This window comes from Phalacrocorax aristotelis, chromosome 7 (genome assembly GCF_949628215.1).
Source record: "Phalacrocorax aristotelis chromosome 7, bGulAri2.1, whole genome shotgun sequence".
NCBI classification, from domain to species: domain Eukaryota; kingdom Metazoa; phylum Chordata; class Aves; order Suliformes; family Phalacrocoracidae; genus Phalacrocorax; species Phalacrocorax aristotelis.
The window spans coordinates 4,100,365-4,121,697 of record NC_134282.1 but is presented as its reverse complement, the minus strand read 5'-3'; the positions used below and the strand labels follow the sequence as shown (position 1 = coordinate 4,121,697).

The window sequence follows — 21,333 nt, the reverse complement described above, 5'->3', positions numbered from 1 at the left end:
CTGGACTTTGAATTTTTATTTTAATTATATTTTTTTCCGAGCAGCTGGCCGACCGCCAGGGAGCTGGGCCCTCACACCTCTGAGTACACTCAGCTGTGCTTTCTGACTCGGTCCTAGCTGGCCATATACCCTGCACCGGCACTGCCGGGAAGGCGAGCTGAAAGAGCGTGTGTTGGGTGTCTTGGAAGCGTGAGCCAGAAAGTGCCTCTTGTTTGCACAGGAGGAAGAGTGTTCAGCGTCTGCTGGGCAGGGAGGAGACCCTGAGACCACTTCTGTGGCGAGCGGCGGGAGCTCAAGGAGATTTTAATGTTAAAAATGGAAACAGCCGGCTGTATAGCATCTTTGATTTCGAGTGGTCATTCATTTTAAATTACCTGCCACAGAAATGTTGAGCAAATCTACCCGGTTTTTAACGCGGCCAACGTAATTTAATCCAGAAGTTACGTGAAATGCACGACAGCACTGAGACGTTTTACTGAAGTCCATCAGTGAGCCATGCATTACTTTCTAGAGGGCTTCATCCTCTAGGTCTAATCTGTGTATTATATGGAGAAGAATTTGTTATACGGTACACTGGAACATTTAAACAATAAAAAAAAAAAAGAGTGAAGTGTGTAGCAGACAAAGAAGGAAGGTTAAGTAGTTTCAGCAATTTTAGTCTTTTTTCTTAAATAAAGAGAGAATAATAGCTGTTTTTCTTATCTGTTAGCAGCTTTAACAGAAAAACCTCTTTTCCTTTTTAAAAATAAAGATTCCCCAAACCGCATTTGCTCTGCCTTCTAATAAATACACAGTATTGCTATCTCGAGAAATCTACAGTAGCTCAATAAAAAGAGAGAATTGAGGAATCCGGCATATATAACTGCAGGGCAGACAATTTGTCTTTACTGTCCCTCAACTTTTTTTCCTGTAATGAATATTCCCAAAAACAATTGTGGCTTCTGCAAAGGGAAATACTGTGTCATTTGGAGGGGGGAGTATCTAGGAAGCAAAGAAGAATGAAATTCCCATCAGTTATGATGATGAGATTGTCCGATAAAGCAGTTAAAAGCACCACTAAAAATAAATTGCTTGGAGCAAGATACAGATTGCCAAACACTGGTTTAGAGGCAAGACAAATAATATCGTTGGCAGACCACAAAACAAGGCTCACTTCTAACAGCTCTAGGAGCGCTTCACTAAATAGAAGATGCCCTTGGAGCACGATTTGTTTTGAAGGGCTTTTTAAAGGCTGACAAATCTAACTTTATTATCTCTTTCTTCAATTGAACAAAATGCCTCCTGGAAAAAACAGAACATGGCTTTGTGTTTGTATTATACATAGCAGAAATAAGTTATTCACTACAGTTAAGCACAGATAAGAAATCAACCAATTGTTTGACGTGTCCTTTCCTTGCCATCGTAGTTCTACTGGCAACATTGTAAACCCGGGTTTTCTGATAAATTGTAAGCTGATGGGAGACTCTGGGCTCGCTTTCCCAAATGCAAAGGAAATGGGGACGGTGGACGATGCTGGGCAATGTCAAGAGCTGTTTTTGAAGGTCTGGACCTCCTGTAGCTCAGGCTGTACCATAATACGCTAGCATAATATATACTCTCCACGTACCTGTGGGCTAGCAGCATGCTGGGCTGTATCAGGAGGAACCCAGCTAGCAGATCAGGGGAAGGTGCTGCTGCCGTTACATGCTATTCGTGAAAACCTGGAGTGCTGTGTCCGGTTTTGCTCCAGGCAGAGGTTGAAATAGAGGTGTTCAGATGAGATATAAAGAAAAAGTTAACACTGTGCGGGCAATTAAGGCTTGCAACAGTGGTCCAGAGGGGCTGCGCAATCTCCATCCTTGGAGTTTTTCAAGACCAGACTGAACAAAAGCCTGAGCAACCTGGTCTGTCATTTAGCTTTGGCCATGCTTGGAGTAGCAGGTTGGAGTAGACGTGTCCCAAGGTCCCTTCCAGCCTGCGTGGTTCTGTGACTGTGCGCACGGGAGCTTAGGACAATCCTGAGGAGGTAAACCTAGTCCTCTCCTAGGCCGTTCCCGTGCAATATAGACAGCATTTGGCACTGACTGAGCATCAGCTGACAAAAACCCAGGTCTGCGCAACCATGCCGTGCTCAGCCTGCAAAGCCAACACCCTCTGTAATTAATGAGCAGAAGTGGGCCGGATTTTGAAACTTGGTTTCCACTGGGGTCCTGGATCTATGAGTCAAGATGAGAAGCTTGATAATCGGTTGCTCTCCTCTCCTGTGGAAAATATTGAGCTCTGTGCTTTGGTGGTGGTTTGCTAGTGATTTGTGACTTCTGGGGAAATCCGAGTCACAGGCTTAACACCGTGCTGAGTTCCTGTATTCTTATATCAGAAACTTTTTAGCATTAAATTAGCTCTCCATTCTCAGAGTTAGGAGCCAGTGTAGCTCTCAGCAAGCCAAAGCCCCCTTGTGTCCAGGGCTACTGTGCTCGCAAAAAGCATCTGATGGGGCACTCTGCAGCGTACTGAGGATTTTGTACGGGGCGGCCCAACAATTTCAGGCAGACAATTTGCTGAACAGCCTGACGTCACCTGTCACTGACGGCACGACTGTGACATTTTCCCTCGCTAAACAAAGTTTGCTGCTGATGAAAAGGTTACTGTTAAGTTGGATTAAATAGCTATTAGGGAAAAGAGAAATATTCTCCAATTTCTCTGAGAGAAACTCCTGAGTAACAAAGGAAGATACTAATTGCTGTAGTATAGGTAGAGGGCATGAGTCATGCCTTAGAGACTAAGCCAGCGGTGCAAATCCTCTGGAGAATCCATGCAACTCTTCCAGGCTGCGCAGCTGGTTGTTACGAACTCGACAGGTGTGAAAGAGAACATTCATCCTGTAAAAATACGTATTTTTTTTAAACACACAGGCTATTAACCAGGCAGGAGCCGGACCCTACAGTGACCTGGCAAGCTGCAGAATCCCCGCATCTGTGCCTGATGCAGTCTCTACCCTCTCCGTGCTGGAGGACGAGCACATGGATGCCTGTCAGCTCTCGCCCTCTGCGTGCCTTGTGCTGAACTGGGAAGAACCATGCAACAACGGAGCGGAGATCACGTCGTACAACATTGACCTGGGTGACGTCAGCATTCCAGTAGGAAATGTTACAAGTTACGTTATCAACGATTTGCTTCCCGAAACCTCATACCGGTGAGTACAGTTTTTCTGACGTGGTACAGAGCACTCGGGATGAGATCACATAGCTTAGTTTTACACAGGGAGTGTTCATGGCAGGTAGAGTGAGTGAAAAAAACAAACAAACAAAAAACCAAGACACAAAACCGACAACCCAACCAAGCAGCCTCGGGAGCATAGAAATCTGCAGTAATTCCTTTTCGGAACGAATTGCGGTCGCTCATGTTCAGATATTGCTTTCTCCGCCCACCCTTTTTCCTCTTCCTCCTCTCCTTGTGTTATCTCTGACCTCTCCTTCTTTTTGAATTGCTCTCCTAAAGTAAGGTCGCACTGGTAGGTAAATAAATTTAAAATATGGGAAATAACTGAAGTTACAATGCAACATCTCATGTTTTTTCAGACGCTTGGCAGTACTATTCCAGGGGTTTTATTATTAGCTGTATTGATCCCTGTGAGGGGATAGCAATTTGCACGCAATGAACTTTTATTTGTATAGCTACAGCTATTTCTTGTTTCTAGCACATGGAGATTAATTAAAAGATAATCTGATTTTAAAAGCAATTTCTTTATATTGTTTCAGAGTCTAAATTTCTAAGTGACACTGCCAAAATTTTATTATTATTTTAATGTTCGGGCTTATATGTTTTTTTCCCTTAATTGCTAATTAAAAAAAAAACTTGGTTCCATGCAGGCAGAGAACAGCAATACAGCAGAAGATGTGACAAAAGAAATTCTATTTTAAGCACTGTTCTCATAAAAACTGAAATCTGATTGCACAGTTGTAAAATTAGACATGGCACAGACCTTCTGTGATATTTTTCTTTTTTCCTTTAAATTCAAGGCCACAATCCTACAGGTCTTGTAGAGTTTAAATGAAAAGTTCATTTCTCAAATTGTATCAGGTACTCAAAATAGAGAGCTTCTTGTAGCAAGTATACAAATATGTATACTAGAAGTTATTTAAAGCAAGGGAACATATGTTGCTTGCAGTGCCTGGTACAGTGCTTCTTGATCTTTGCCTAGAATATCTAGGTTTTAGAAACATGTAATAAAAAAGATGTAGGTTTATTTTTTAAAAAATATATATTTATATCCATCCCTCTGGCAATCTGAAAAAAGAAGGCAAAAAGGGAATGTGGTGATTCAGAACCCCTCTGTTCCAGATCACTCATATAAATCCAGGAGATGTGACTCTGTTAACGCTGTCTCTAGTTCTTCAGTGGCTTGTGATCCTTTTTGGCAAAGGCAGTAATGAAGTATAAGCTTTTTCTTGTCTTCTGCTGTGTTTATTTAAGATCCTAGTTTTGTGGTCAGTTTAAGCTAACTCTGCTGTCAAAGGAGGCCTCTCTTCTCCTCGTGTTGTCCCCTCCTTTGTGCCCGCAAAGTGCTGTCGCACCATTGCAGGCCGGGAAAACCGGCCTGGTTGAAAACTAACCATGTCTTTTGCCTTGTAAATGCATAAAGAGCAAGGAATACCTAAACTAGTTTAAGGTATTTGTGAAAATACTGCCCATGAGTAAAGCTGCACAAGGGTTTGAGCCAGCTCAGGTTGCTGTTGTCCTGCTTCTGACCTCCCTCCATCTCCTTGTCCTCCCACATTCCTCACTCTCTGCCTTGCGTCAGCGCTGGTGCTTATGTGACCTTACTCTAAGCCAGAACCCAGCTGATGGAAGACTAATCCAAAACCTAATAAAACTAATTACTGGCTACCCAGCTGTGGAGCTGCATCATCTTTGGGCAGTCTCGTGCCCCCTGGTTTTGCCTCATCTCTTCAATCGAGTCAAAACAGCTAAAGCAAAATGAGAGCTTCGAGCAACACAGCCGAGACAGCCAAGAATGGACCTTCTGAATTCTTCACTGACATCTTCCTTCTTCAAGCTCTTTTTTAGCTGGTTCTTGGTTGTCTACAGCTTCATTTAGGGAAGCGTCCTTGTCTTCAAAGCCTGGAAATGGAGATATGGAATGAAAGGATGGGCAGGACATTCTTCTTCTTTATAATCATGCTGCAGTCTTGTCCGTGAAGCTCCCGCTCTCACTGTCATGGAGAGTGTTGTTACACTGGGATCGCACTGGACTTTTTTTTTTTTGCATTCTTATTTTGTTATTTTGTAAAAAACCACCATATTAAATCACATATTTTCAGTCAGGGAGTCTGATTGTCTCTGATCCAATGAAAAGGCTAAAGCACAAGCATTACCGGCAACTGTTCTAAATATTGCTGTGAGACTAAGTTCCGACCAAAAAAAAAAAAAAAATATTGTGAAGAGCACAAACCAGTGGATGACTAATCAGAAGTAATAATTCATGAAAGGTCTTTTATTTAATAAAACAAGAGAAAGAAACACCCAAATCTTGCATCTCATGCCTGTCAGGGAAGACAAGTGACTGCAGTTAAGTTGCAAAAACGCCTCATTTATAGTTTGAAGTATTTTTCTGCTGATAAAAATAGATGTGTCAAAGTGGTTTTGCTATTAATCATTAACTCTATCACTGATATTTCTTCTTCAAACCTACCTTGACACCTGTCTTTCGTCAGGGAGCATCTGTGTCCCCCCGTTTCAATCAGAACCTCACTGATCTCATTCCCTATAACTGTTCGCCAATGGTTTTTCTTTTCATGTCTACTTTGTTTAACTAGTTAGCTCTTCTCTCTCTCAAGTGTTTATTCCCTGCTGTGTTTAAAAGCAGTGAACGTGTTTTCTTCCAGGCCTTGTTTTTCCTAGGCTAAACAAGCCAAACACTTGGCTTTGAGGCTCTGAACTCTCTTGCCAATGTTTCAGCAGAATTTAAAGTAAATCAGCCAAGAGCGTATACGTTTTAGTTGCATTGGAATTTCACTGTCAGTGTTTTTGTTTGTAGAAACCCGAAATTGAAAGCGAACCTTGGTTATTATGGATCCACCAAGTCCAAAATTGGAAAGGAACGTTATTTTGCATAGGGGTGTGATTCTAACAGTGTGTCTACGCGTGTCCAACCTGTTGGACTCGTTACCTTAGGTCTGGCATTGCTCTGCTGCTTCCACGTTCCGTGAGGGAATGGCCATGCATGAGCAACTCAAGAATACACCCAGCAAACTCCCGGCTCTCTGCAGAGGTGGGCTCGAAGCTGACAAGTTTGATGGTCTCTGTGTCTTAGCAGCAAACCCAGCCAGCATGCCACAAGAAGGATTTGCATCCCAAAATACATGGGAGGCAGGAGGAACTGGGGCATGCCTCTGCGGTGCTGCTAATGGCAGCGTAGGGCCGATTTCAAGTGGACTTCTCCAACGTCAGGCACAGACCAGTACTGTGTTGCAAAAAGCAGATGCCTCGCAAAAGCACTATGTAAACAGCATTGCTGGTGAGCGGCTGCAGGGATATGTCCGAGTTCTGCAGGCTTTCCGTTTTATTGACATAGCCACGAAGCTCTGATTATAGGGTAATAACACTGCGACTGGTTTTCTGTGAACTGATGTAACTAGAAGTGAGTTAATAAATATTCCACGATAAATAAGTATTCAACAGTAATAGAAATACCAATTTTCTGTTACACTCTGTTCCCAAGCTTCGCTCACTGCTTTCCATAGCTAATTGTGCTCTGCTGTAGAGATACTTCACTGCAAAACAAATTCTGATTTTTAAGAATGCCTATTTTCTACTGAGGCTGCATAGTTTACAGAAATAAATAGTAGCCTTATTAAATGTTAATAGCAGCACTTAATTTGAATTTGGTTTAGGAATAAGAATTCTAGACATTTTAAATTTCAGAACTGTATCAAGGAAAAGAATCTTCCAAGATGAAGAGAGAAGCTTGCACGTGGATGCAAGTTAGCAGTGCCTAAGTGGTTTACGGAACAACATTTATGCTTCAGAGCGTAAAATTAAGTCTTGTTCCAGGCCCAGAAGGGCACAGTGTGAGAGGGGATCTGTGGGGCTGGCTTGTCCAGGGGGCCGTATGTGATTACTATCCATTACGTTCAGGCTGCTGCTGCTGGTGGAGCAATGCTGCTTCCCCTCCCTTTTGAAGTCTTGTGGCATTTTATCTCCCCCAGTTTTCCACAGGCACGTGTATTGCAACTGGTGGCATTCCACTTATGGGAACTAGCGAATCAAACTCTTCTCATGTCAGACTGATTAAGTCAAAAGCGATTTTTCAGTTTGTTGGAATACTGCACAAAGGATTTTGTGACCAATCTGAAAATAGCATCCTGTTTAGTCTGTTTATTTTCCTGGGTCAAGAATCTTACAAGATAGAAAGGTCTGTTAACAAACTTCTAATGGTTTCCAAATTTGCCTAGTCTGATATATTTTTTTTCTAAATGTTTAAAAGATGCAGTGGGAAAATGTGAGAATGAACACAAATATTATTGGTACAGGGTCTCCAGAATTAGGTACTCTCCCTAAATATAGTCTTCAGATTTTCAAAACTCTTCTTTTCAAATTGTGATTGTCAGATTTTGAAACCACCTTTCCAAGATGGTAATTGGGGTATTTTAACTTAGGAACCATTAGTGAAAAAGTTGAAAGGCGTTCAGGAAGTGGTTTTATTGCAAATATTTCTACATGTCTATATACTACTTTTACACGAAAATAAAGAATTGATTTTTTCCCAGTACCGGTTCCGTAAACAGTAATTGGTTTCCACTTAACTACAGACGTTACCTTACCCAGGCTGGCGTTGCCACCCAGCTGGAGGAGCTCGGGGTGTCCCAGGCTGGGGCAGGGACGTGAGAAAGCACCTGAGCTGGAGCAAGGATGCTGCAGTACGAGGTGGTGTCCCACCACCGTGTCCTCTCCCTCCTCCCCCAGACGGACCTCCTTTCTCCCCTTTCTTTTCCCCTTCTTCCTTCTCCCCTTCCCTGTGGACACTTCCCAGGCCTAATGCCCGTTGAGGAGACGCTGCTGTGGTTCGGAGGGAGGTGAGAGCTGCCTCTGGGTTACAGTGCCATGCACACAGAAAACCAAAACTAGTCGTTTGTGCATGTCTGACAAAGCTCGGCACCTGGGAGCGATACTGGCAGTTTACAAAGTAGAGTTTTGTGGTGGTGTAATCAGCAGAAAAAGGGTGGCCACATCCAGCCATGTCAGAATCAAATCAATTCTTGGTTTCCCAGTGTCACCATCCTTCTGGAAAGATGCCTGTCTCTATTTTAAGGCTGAAGAGTTTCCATCAGTCTTGCTGTGCTCCAGAGTCAGAAGTGGCGGGGGCGGGGTGTGGGTGCATATCTGTGTGTCAGGAGGTGGAAGCAAGAACACCACGCAGCAGATGAAAGCAACATAAAAGAGGGAAGAAAAAGAGACACATTTTTACCTTCTGCAAATACTTGGCAAAGGAAAGACAAGTAAATGCAGGTGCATGTTCGTGCACACACCTAAAAAGCCCATCTGTCAGCTTCTGCTTACGAGGTGTGGTGTGATATCTGGGAGAGATTTGTTTCCATCACTGCTTGTTTCAAGTGTGGTAGCTGCTGTTTGGAAATGTGTTAAAGTTACGACGCTTGAGGACAGGAGGGGCTTTGTTGTTACTGGGACTTTGGATAGTGCAAAATAAACAAAAAAAAAAAGGGCTATGTACTCTAGAGCATGTCGCTTTAGTAATAGTAGCGTTTTGTAATGTAGCTGTTGCTGTTTACGTGCATATGCTAATGGCCAACTTGCCAGAATTCAGTGAAAATTCAGGCAATTTTCAATTTGATTTCTTTTTTACTGGAAAGACCATTAAATATTGCTGTAATGCCTCTTCAGTCTGAAGCAAACCAATAACATAATATGAAATAAGATCAATGCCTATGTTAATTACACTTCTTGAGGTAACAGAAAAGCCTTTTGTTCTTTTTATGTCAAATGCTTGCACGCAGCAGTGGAAGAGGAGGCTCCCACTAGATCTTTCTTCATACCATCCACCCTTGGGGAGGAAGAGGATGAAATCTCCATTGTGTAGTGCTGTAAGGTGGTCAGGAGGCGTTTCCTGAAACCAAAAGGAAGGCTAAAAGGAAAATGCAGCTCCATGCCGAGCAATACTTTACCCTTGTTAATGGCTAGGTCAATAAGCAAAAGTTTAACCGCACATTTACACATGCCTGTGTAAGCGCAGTGCATTCTTACAGTGTACAATTACTTTAGCTGCCTAATCAGTAGATAAGGCTCTGTTGTTTTGCAATGTGTTTTTTAATCATTTAACACTTTCTGTTCTTGAAATGGCAGAAAATATGAGTTGGGGGTTGTTTTTGAATGGGGAATATTGTTCTCTGGAGGGGTTTTCCCTACCCCTTCAATTCTACCTAATCTTTTTCTGACGGTGGAGCTGAAAAACTTGCTGCTCAAAGCAAAGGAACTTTTCATATGTTGTTTATATGAACTGACATCACTTTATGTACTTCAATCAAAGCAAGTAGCTACGCCAACCAGACACAGTCCTCTTTATCTCCTGCTTTCTCTGAAGCAGGCAGTCACAGGGGTATACCAGGTTCTGCTCTTCTCCCTTCTCCCCCTGCCACCTTCCCCAGGGACTTCTGCCTTCTTGGTGACTGGTAGTTTTGAGAAGAAGCATCACTTCTTGCAGAGTCTTTTCCCATGAGAAAATACTAGGCTGATGTGCACAGGATTTCCAAAGCAGTGGCATCTGTCCAGCTATTTAAACTAGGCTGAACTATCTAAAGGAACTAATTGGTTTGCCTGTCCTGATTTCTCTTATTTTCACTTGGAATTAACAAACTTTTGAAACCTTTCAGGCTCATCTGTACCAGTATTTCTATTTACACAGTCCTCAAAGCTCTTTCAAAATGAGTATTTCACATTTTTGTGATGATGATGTTGAGGTTACCGTAGTAAAAGACTATGACTCTTCACTCATTCCTATAAGCAGATTCTCATTGTGCAAATTATTAAACTAAGGTGCAGACAGATAAGGTAAAGTGACAAAGCAGAAGCCAGGAGTCATTATCCTTGAGAAAGAAATACAATTTAGAATACTGGCTTAGTCTTAAGAATATTTCCAAATTAAAACTTTCTTGACTAGGTAGGTGCTCTGCTTTTTTCTTCTTCTAAATGTCCTTAATGCTTTTCAAAGGGCTCAAGAGCTTTTGTGCCTCTTGTGAGAGTGACTTGAGTCCAGCTTTTATTTGATCTAATCGATAGTTCACCGATGGTTAATATTTCCACAGTTTGTGTAAGACGTGTAGAAGGTTTGTGGATTTAACCTTCTGGGTTAGGTCTTCCCAGCAGAGTTTCACGTCCTTCAGTATTGTGCTTTGTGAGACGCTGCACACGCTGAAATAATGCTGTTCTTCGGTCTTCTGAGATACCTACCAACCTGGAGATGGGTTTCATGGCAGTGACACCAATGCTTTCACTCAACAATTTCACCTAAATTAGTCCATGACCTTTGTTAGACAACCACAACACACCTCTGCATTTTATTTATTCACAGGTACCCACGTTGTGTTGTGCAGGTTGCGCCTGTATCTGTGCGGCTGTCCCTCGTTCGTTTGGTGAGGGGCGCTGCCGTCAGGCTCTGAGATGGCTTACCCAAATCTTCCCCCCTCTGCCTTACTGCATTTCTTGAGGTGGTCACTGCGGCTCTTACAATATAAACAGGGTGATGATACTTGCTACGTTGACAGAGCCTTTCCTTTCGCCGAAGCAAAGCCCTGGCAGCTGGGAGCGGGCGCTGTGTTAGTGACGGAGCAGTCAGGTCCAGAGGGCTCTTTTGTTTCTTGAGCCATTTTTTATACCAAGAACCTCGTGAAAGCGCTTTGTTTACCATTTCCCTTTTTATTGTTCGTTTTAGGATCAGGATCCAGGCTGTCAATGAAATTGGAGCTGGACCATTTAGCCACTTTATCAAAGCAAAAACCAGGCCGTTACCACCCTTACCTCCTCGGTTAGAGTGTGCTGCAGCAGGTCCTCAGAGCCTGAAGCTGAAATGGGGAGACAGCAGTGCCAAGCTTCACGCTACCGATGACATGGTCTATATCTTGCAGATAGAAGACAGAAATAAAAGGTAAGAGAGATGAATCTTTTCCCATTGTTAATGAAAAATGAATTCTGGTTCATCATAATGCAGTTGTGAATCACCGTGAGAAAAAAATGCTGTTCTCCTGATTACTTCATACCTACAAACATACACAAAATATTATTTTCGTTGGGATTCAGTGCCTGTAGTCTGAGCAAATTATGTAACAAAGCTGTTAGAGCTGTTATAGAACAACTGAAATCAGTGCTGTGCTGCGGAAAGTTTAGTAAAACCCTGGCCCCTCTGCCAATAAAAGTTACTACCAAGTTTCATGGTCATAGTACTTTACCCTTTGGAATACACAAAACAAAGATACTGCATCCAATGTGCTGTGTGTATTAATAAAACAAACGGTTACAAAATCAGAGGTCTAGGACAGGCAAAATTGAGCAGAACAAGGTTTTTTGAGCAATGTGATGGTCAGGATTTTACAGCTGTAATATTTTGGAGCATTAGAAGATATGAGCTTGGCATCAGCTTCGTAACTACACAGTAGTTATGAAATAAGGGTGGAGAAGAGGTCATCCACCATGTCTTACTTCCCTAAAATTTTCCTCAAAGCCACAAGAGCTTTTGGTGTGTAAGAAGCACAAAAAAGAACATTAAACAGTCAGTGCCCAGCAAAAAGTATTTCCCATGCAAACTTTGTATGGCAAGATTTGTTAATGTAGCTCCGAAGTTGTGATGAGATATACTGAATAAAAATAGGGAAGGAAAGAAAGGCAATGCGTGAGTGGTGCCTAACAGTCTGAGCTCTTCAATGAATAAATATCATAGGTAGCCCATAATTTACTAAGAAACACTCTCAACTAGTTTAATTAGGTAAAATAACTGACGTATCAAGTAGATAATCCTTAGGGACCTTCGGTACAGATCATAATTTGGTGTAAATTAGCATGATTCCTTTAATTTAAAGAGAGCTGCACTGAGTTTATGCCAGCTGAAGATCTGGCCCAAAAGCTCTAATTGCAAGTAATAAACCCACCATGATTAATGCCTAAATACCTCCCAGTATCTCAGCTGTACTGATGCAGAGCGGGTACGTGCTCCCCTGTATTAATACTGAGAGGTGTCCAATGAATATAAATGCCCATTTGAAACTCTGACTGATAAAAACAGTTTTTTCAGAGTGCAGCGGTGCTTGGCAGGAGCCCATCACCTGCAGCAGCGTGTGATCAAGTCAGCTCTAAAGAAACATCCAGCAGGCTCCTTTTGCTTGCATTCATGTAGCACTGCAGGTAGGATGGTGAAGAACTGTAAATTGTTTTAAACCTGTTTTTATGTTGGAGAAAATAATAAGTTTCCTTGTAAGAATAAAATGCGTTATGTTACCTGGCAGCAGAGGAGGAAAGCTTTTTCCCCTTTGCTTTTGCACAAGGCTTTAGCATCGTCCTGTGCTTTTGCACAGACTTGTGCCACCGCAAATGGTCTCGAGAGCTGTTAATTAGGAGGAATTAGAACTTGTTACTCTCCTAGGTCTTCTTAGCTTTAAATTGGCCTTATAGTCCGCATGAGCTCCCGAAGACGCAGAGAAACTCGTCTGCATTGCACTGTCTCCTCCTGCGTGAACGGAGTCCTTGCGTGAAATGGCTTCCTTCGGCGGTTGGGTTTGTAGCAATTAGTTCAGGTAATACCCGAAATGAGCCGTAGCCCTGAGCCCTCCGGCTGACGACGTGCATACCGGCGCGGGCACCCCAGAGGAGTAGAACGGGTGCGCTGGTCTGTGCTGGGTGCTGCGTTTGAGAACGGTCGGAGCTGGCAGGTCTTGGCAGTAAGATCTATTTACTCGCTCCCTATCTGACGGTCCCTTTTTGCTCCCCATTGTGTGCATCGATCACAATGAGAGATGATCCTGAAAGGATGCGGCGGCGAAGTTTTGTACGTTCAGGAGAGCTATCATTCCTGATGAACAGAGAATGACAGCCCACACATGAGCTGGTAGAAACAGCAGTTAGTTACAGAGGTAGGAGTCCTCTCTTAGATCATTCCCATAAAATAAACCCCATCGTGACTGAGGAGTTACTCACTCATGTGTATGCTTGTGAAAAATACTGGAGTACGGTTCTTCGAGCATCACCAACCTCTTTAATCGTGCAGTGCTTTAACAGGCTAATGCAGGTAAACTGTGGACATCTAATGGACTAATTAAATAGAATAGAATATTTCTGTTGGGAGGGACCAATTCAGGGCTGGCCAAAAGCTAAACATGTTATTGAGGGCATTGTCCAAATGCCTCTTAAACCCTGACAGGCGTGAGGCATCGGCCACCTCTCTAGGAAGCCAGTCTCTGGTGAAAAAATAACACCGAATTAATGATCCAGAAGGGTGTTTTGGAGTCTTTTATGGTTTGAAAGGGTTGTAGGAAGGTTCCGTGGTGTCCACTCTGTTGAGAGAAGAGGGAGCACCTGACTCGGGGGAAGAGGCTGTGGAGTAAAGGTGGATAACTCAGAACTGACCCTTCTCATATCCTTAGTCTTTCAGAAGATATCGTTGCTGTATTCCCTGAGACATCTGAAATACTTTTAACAGCTTTGTATCGAAGTCCCTCAAGTCAGTATTACAATTTTCTCTTCCTCGGTGAATCTGAGCATGCAGCTTGTTTGCTGCAACATTGCTCGCTGATGAGGTTTAAAGTAGGAGTTAGCTTTAAAATGCCGTTGCAGCATTTTCACAAACAGGAATATAAAGATGATCAAATTCTTGTAAAAAACCAAAACTGACAGTAAGTCACATTCTGACCCTGATAGCTTTAATGGCCTTTTCGTAGTCATTTGGCTCCGGTTTTATGCAGCGATAGCCAGTGCTCTCGAACGTGTCCTGGTCATTAAGAATTGTTTTTAACTTTTCCATGCTGTAATGAGGTATAACAGTCCGGTTGTTGGAGACTAAATGTTTCATTGATCCCAAGATCTGTGAAACAAAATACGTGGAAATCTCCTGACACTGATTAATGTAGGGGCTTGAAAAGGTGTGCACATCAGAAATGTACCTGCTCTAGCTCTCGTTTGCTCTTCAGTGTGTGACATTTAGGAAGATCAAATTAGCATCTCTTGTCCTTTCAATTATGTGCAGCATTAAGTGGAAATGAAGAAAAATCTGTTTCTAGAAAGCACAGTACATGGGAACGCTAGTTGAGAGTAGCTGACCTTTACATAAAGAGGACTATAAAATTTCTTCTTTTTTAAATAAACTATCAGTTGTGACTTCATTTCCTAAATCTAGTAATGTCAAGAAAATCATGTTAATCAAGTTGCAATATTTTCCAGAATACTGTGGATTTTTCCTCTCCAAGTGAAACAAATGAACCTAATTATCGTAATGCTTTTGATACCCCCCCCCCCCATACTGGTAATTAGTCTTTAGTTGTTCCTGCAAACTAATTATACCTCTTAGTGTCTTAAAATGCTTACAATGCCAAGTCTGAACGAGGGAGTTAGCAAGTAGGTTATTAGTGGGTCGTTTATGAGTTACTTGTGTTTCTTTTGGTGAATATATGTTGCAGTTGAGATGAATTCTGTGATTGCTGTGTGCATACAGAGTCCAAATCAAAATATATATAATTGTATTTTAAGGAGGAATCGTTGGTAAGGCTGGCTAAGAAGCAACCTAAACACATTCTTTAAAAATATTGATGAAGGATTATTGACAATTCTTAGTAAGTCTGCTTTTGTTAGTGAATTGTAAGAGATGGTATTTACTGGCATTCTAAACTGTAATTGCTTTTGTCATAGTTATTTACCGAATAAATGAGTTACAACTCCATATCACTGGGTAAACTGTAGCAGTATTTCCCTTTCATATCATATGAAAGATCGTTTATGTGGGTATTAAACTGTTTTGAAATACCTAGCTAAACTATATGTGCTTGCCATTTAAGGAGATATTATTCTTCAATATAAATGAAAAATTGATCACGAAATAGAACTCGTCTAATGGCTCTACTTGGGCGCAGTCATTGTGCACACACCGCTTGTCTGGTTGGGATACGGGTGTCCCAGAGCCCGCAGACATACATCGATGTAGTCCTGGAAGCTTCTAGCGACTCCAGGGAAGGAACAACATTTGTAACCAAATGACATAATCCCTTGAACCGATTTCTTTCTTCTACTTGGAGATTTTTACCTTAACTTGAGTATTTATTTCAGGAGGCACCACCCCTCTGTTCCCCATCCCAGGAGCGCCCGTTATCACGGCGCTGGCAGCAGAGGACATCGAGCTCTAAGCTCGGTAGGCTCTGTTGCCTTCCAGTGCCTGGGGTTGTCTTTCCTCGCTCCCACTCGGGAGGCCGTGAGCTCAGTATGGGCAGGGGAACCAGGCAAGATTTTCCCGGTATGGAAGCGAGATGTGTTGTCCCATCCGTTTCCGTGCCTGCTAACCCAGATGTTAGCGATGCTCCTGGCAGTACTGTCTTTTTCAATTGCATGAGAAGCTATTTCACTGTTTACAGAAAGCCTGTAAGAGAGAGAGAGAGAAGGATCATATTATAAAACTCTACACCGATATCTTCCAAGGTGAGAAGAACCAAAAAGCGCTTGTCAGGAGGTGGTTTCCAAGGAAAATTAAAGCGTGCATTGGACAGTAAAGCCAGTGCAGAGATGCAGATGGGCTCATTTTCTCGGCAGAAAGGCTCAGTTTTAGGAAGCTCCTAGCTCTTCCAGAGATTCTCCCATCGTTCTGTCATCTTCACCCGGTGATGCTGGAAACTTTTTCTCCCCCAAACATGCTGAAGTTGTGTATAACAGAAGGAACTATTTTCCTTTTGTCCCAGCACAGTTTCTCTGACCTAGTTACTCCTTAAAGCAGCATAACAAACAGCAGAGAATCCACAAATGAAATGAGAACCGTCTGTCGCAGCCTCCAGCACGGTTTCCCCGGCTGTAGAAGTGGAATATCATATCTGATGGTTTGGTCTAAGCAGCAGTCCTTGCAGAAAGGCAGCGCCAAGAACAGTCTCTCTGTGTTAGGAAGCGGTCATATGTGTGAGCCTCGACACGTACGTTTGCTCTGCATTAACGTGAAGAGAGGTAGAATAGAAACAGAGGGATAAACTGCTGAACGTGCCGCCTCCGATGACTAGCGTAATCGTTATCTGGTTACTGCAAGTTTCAAACAGTCTAATTAAAAAATTGTTTACTCTTATGATTTGATCAAGGCAATTTACACCCATTTCAGCGGCAATTACTGACGTGTATCAGGCCTACCGGCTTGTGAAAATCTATTAAAATATCAAATTAAATAAATTAACATATCCTTGCAAAAACCTGCAGGAAAAATAATTTTCGTATTGGGTAAAAACAATGATGAAAGGAAATTAACAGTTCGCACCAAGACATACGGCACGCTCCAGTTTACCCTGCAAGCCTGGCTAAAGAGAAAAAAGGTAACATTCAGGAAAGTCTTTAAAATAGTCTGTCTTCGCTTCATATTGTTGCGTTGTGTAGATGAGTGTTGCTGTTGACAGTAATCAGATATATATTAAGAGCATCTGACCAGATAGTTGGGGCTTTGCAGTAAGTGCTGTGCAAATGAAAGAGAAGACGAAGAACCATTCCAAGTGTAAAAAGCTTAACTTGTTAATGCATTTCAGCTTTTTTCCTAGAAACAGGAGTAAACCAACATTTTTAGTAGATGTGAGTTACTGTGTGTGCGCGTCATCTTTTGAGACAAAGTGAGGTGTGAGAAAAGCATGGTCAATGTTTGAGACGAGACCTTTCAGATATTAGCAATCCAGTGAGACACAGAATTGGGTGCTATTCCATAAGTATGTTCAAAGAATCCCTGGTTTGGTGGGAAATTTAGTAGTTAACTACACAGAAACACAGTGGACCAGTTTGCTGTTATATTTTGATCAGTGTACGTCTGCAGGTACTTCAGGCTTCACAGGTGTAACTGAATATTCCAGACGGTAGATCATAACTAAAAGCAGCACCTGACCAAAGATCGTCACCGTAATCAGAGCTATTTTCTGCACATCTGTGAGAACCTCCTAAGAAACATAATGACTTATCAGGGCAATGACTATTTAATATTTAAAGTGATAATGGGATTCAGCTTCGAGCAACATGTTGGCCAGTTTTCTAAGAGCACAACTTTAGGTTCCAACATTGTTTTGCTGAAGTTTTTAGACTAGAGACTACGCTTTGCTTTCTTAGCGAGCTTTGCCGAGCCAGAATACTGAGACTGTCATGTCAGTAAATAATTCTGAACATCGTGTGCTGAATGAGATTCATTTTAAGGTTCATAGAGGCTATTAGTTGCTGCCGTACTAGGAAAGTGGATTGTAATGCTGCACCAGAAAGATAAAAATACATGTACTATTTAAGAGCATTAGTTTGCTGCTGCTTAGCTGTGTTTTGCTCTGTTTTGGTTTTAGCCTTGTTAAGCTTGCTCTTATTTATATCTACTGTTATTTTTATGTATTTATATATATATACACACACTGTTATATAGTATACATTGCTATTGCGAGCCAAGGTGTTCATAGCTGCCTAGTAATCTAGTTCTTCTTGAGTGCATACTTTCGACAGGCCATTGGATGGTCTCCCTAATTTCTCCCCGATTTTTCATTCAAATGCTGTTAATTCACTTTAAGTTGTGCTCAGTATTGGCTGTTCCTTGGCCCTCTCATCTGGCTGCATGCAGGAATCGTCCGTCAGGCACTTTGATCTGTCTTGCATTCCTCCTGAATGTGCCCAGAAACTCCTTCCAAAAAAGTAATTTTTCTTGCTGTGGGGGAACTTCTGTAGGTTAAAGCATCTCCATTTTCAGTAGTTCCAGACGTCTGACAAGTGAGTATCTGTGGTAAATATGGATTACGTGCTCAGATGCAGCAGCAGATGAAAGATGATCTAGTAGAAGCAAGCTAAAAATCAATTTTTGGCTGCAAATACTCTTTGTCTAGCCTGCAAATATGCTAGGTAATGAAGTGAAGAAAACAGAACTTTTGCCTTCTGACTTCTTTTTACTTCTCTTCCTGCCTTTTTCCTCTCTCCACTTTGGTTTGCTTTTCTAAGGAAGGGCAAGTTGCCTCCTTCAGTGGGTCCTGTTGTTATTATCATGCCTGTAAACAAAAATTTTATTGACAGTGCATTGTAGAGGTTAGTTTCTAAACCTATTGTGAACAACCATACATTATAAGCTTTCCAAAAGGTATCTTCTAGAAAACAAATCTTCAGATCAGAGGGGCCAAGGCATCCCATCTCTTTGGTCCACACCTCACGCTAGGGCTGGAAGTCAGCGTTGGCAGAGGTTGTGGGAGCGCAAAACTCTTTTGGGAACCCCTGCCCAGGTGTCTCCCTTCCCTCAGCACCTAGCTGCAAAAGATGATGCCAAAGAGCGGCTTGGCAAGGTGCCCCAGAGCTGCCTTTCAGCTGGCAGTGCGGAGGAGATTGCTGTTAGGAGTGTGGATGGATGTGAGGAGCGGGGGATGCTGCAGATGTCCAGCTTTTCACTTTAACCTGAAGGTTTTAAAATACAGCAGAAATTTTAAAAATCGTGCGTTGACTTTACTCCTGTGTCTCTGCCAGCCTAACAGAATAAAAGCGGGCACGACACTTAGGGTGTGGATCAGAGAGACATCTCAAGGTGCTTGCGGCTGGGGAAGGATAAGTTAGGACATTGTGAGAGCTGTTAGTTCATCATGCTTTCTACTTAGCTCCTGCCTTCAGGCTTCCCCTACGGCCTCTCTTGAAATAAGCAAAATGGTACCTCCGTTGTGACCCCCACCAAAAGCTGTTCTCATCCTTCCCCTTTTGGTGAGTGAATTCCATTCTACTGCTGGCATCTAGGTGTGGCAGAGATTTATGTCACTTTTTCTTGCATCAGCAGGAGCAAGATTCAGCATAAAGCCAAGAGGCGTTAAACCTTCCGCTCTGCCTCGGCCGGGCGCGGGGGCGGTTGGGCTGCAGGCAGATTCCAGCAAGCAGAGCACGATGAAGGGAGCGCTGGCCTTGCTGGCATCGCTGGAGATAGGGGCGTACTGGGATCGGAGCTGACCTTGTGATGTGAAGTGCAGGTGCGGTAACTCCGGAGAAGCTGTGCCCGGCAGAGGGGCTAGGGAGCTTTTTATTTCTTCTCCGGCTCAAGACCAAAAAAAAAAAGAAGAAATTTGCATTTCAAAAATCAAAATTTCAAAACTGGAAGTTCTCCATCTCAGGGGATGAATTAGATGGTTGTGTTTTGAAGCCTTTGCTTTCCTGGGTGCCATCTTGTAGTTTAGGGAGCTGCTGGTGGGGAAAGAAAATGACGTAAATCAGGGAGCGTTTGATAACGGTCTTTAAACAAAATAGAGGAACAGTCTAAAAAAGTAAGTGGGGGCTATAATTGTGCAGATAACAGGGATGCTGTGATAATAATATTAAGAGCTGTTGTTTTATTAAATTCATGTACTTTAGTTTCCAATTATGCAGTTGCCCATATGCGCTGAGACAAAGCCTCAGGTCGCCAGGTCTGACCAGTGCTGTATTAATGGTTTCTCTCCAGCCAAAATTGTGGCAGAGCACCAGGTTTTTCTGGGAGGCAGTAACGGCATCGTTCAGATGGCCGTTTTAGCCGTTGTACTTGGCTGTCCTATTTAGTACTGTACGGTAGATTTTCTTTCAAATTAAATTGTAAGAACAAATGAGTTAGTCAAATATAAACAAAACCCAAGAGTTTGAAAGGGAACCTGCTGATTAAAATGTGCTGAAGACTAATGAGCAGAGGTAGAGCGAGAACATTCATATTCCTCTGCTCAACTGGAAGCAACTAAAGTGGAGGAAACAAAATAGCTGCAACATGTAAAACATTTCCAAGAAGATCCTCACTGAGAATAAAAAGGTATTGATGAAAAACTACCAGCAGTGGTGTCTCCCAAGCAATCGTTCTAGGACATTGTGTTCTCTCTACTCCACTGCGTGTAAGTAAATGAATAATCCGTGACCGACATGAGAATGTCTGGAAAGGGGAGAACTGAGATCGCTCGAGAGCGGTGAGGGGGAAGTAGCCTCCGGGGAGTGTGTCCTTCCCTGGAGAAAGTTGCTTTCTTTTCAGTTTCTGCTGTTACTTTTCTGGAGAGGAGAGGCAGCACTGCAGCATGTTAACTTTGAGTAATACAGATTTATTTGTGGATGGTGCAAACTTTAAAAAAAGAAAAAAAAAAGCAACTGTACTCAGAATGCCATTAACCCGCAGAGGTAGGCTTTTTCCAAGACGGGGTACCAGTTTAAGGTATACAGCCTACTGTCTTTTAAATTCAACCGGGCAAACCTATTAGAACTGAAAATTTCTTGGTGCTTATTAGCACAGTTCAAGGATTGACACGGAAGGTCTGAGCAGGTAGAGGTCGGAGAATGAACACGTCTTGGCTGAGACACACTTGAGCATGTTTTGTGTTTTGGTTTTGCCTGTCTTGGAAGGGGAGAGTGATAAGGAAATAAGGAACCAAAGTAAAGACCCATATTTCTGTGTGTTCTTGTGTAGGAACAGGAGCACTTTTGGCTTGTTCATCCACTTGTGCCCCCGTACTATCCCCACAGTTTTACTAATACAGCTGTCCTAATGTAACATTGGACACGCTAAGGGACTAATCCAATATAAAGACTACCAGATTAGAGATCTTTCACCTCTATCAGTTCTCTAATCCCATTCACCTTTTAACCCTATAAATATTGTTACTGAAGGAGCAGCATGGGGATGGGAACAGCCAGCTCAGGGAGGCTGGGGCAGGCATAGCTGCCACGCTTCCTAAGGGACCTTCACCTCAAACATCAGCATATTAGTATTTGGGCACAGTTTCACTAAAGTTTAAACTAACCTTTTCAGCGTGGCAGCTAAAAGCGTATCCGTTTTCACTGAAGGGACAAGAAGTGGCAGTTTGTCAAGTATTTCAGTCACGTTCAAGCGTGTGCTCATCCCTCAGCTCCAGCCTAGCCGTGCGGGGAGGAGCGATGGAGGAGGCTCTCTTGAGCCATGCACTTGGCTCCTCTACAAGTCTCCCAGCTCCCATGGCCTGATGTGCAAGTTGTGTTGCTGCCCTGTAGAGACTGGGAGTTGTGTCTTCTCACATTCAGCCTATGAATGGTGTAGAGTTCTGTTAGGTAGGTGAAGTGGGATGTAGGAAAAAAATCCACCCTCCCAGCATAGTGCGGTTCTCACCCTGAAAAGCCAAAAAGATTTTTCATGGCTGTGATTTGTTAACGACCACG

General features: G+C 42.7%; 1 protein-coding gene across 1 annotated transcript in view; it reads left to right on the top strand.

Annotated features, from left to right (window-relative positions):
- The window catches only part of FNDC3B (fibronectin type III domain containing 3B), a 211,777-nt gene that overhangs the window by 170,482 nt on the left and 19,962 nt on the right, over positions 1-21,333 (top strand). Inside the window, exons 22-23 of the mRNA XM_075098472.1 lie at positions 2,892-3,172; positions 10,925-11,137. Coding sequence (XP_074954573.1) covers positions 2,892-3,172; positions 10,925-11,137 — 494 coding nt within the window. The remainder of the gene's footprint in view (positions 1-2,891; positions 3,173-10,924; positions 11,138-21,333) is intronic.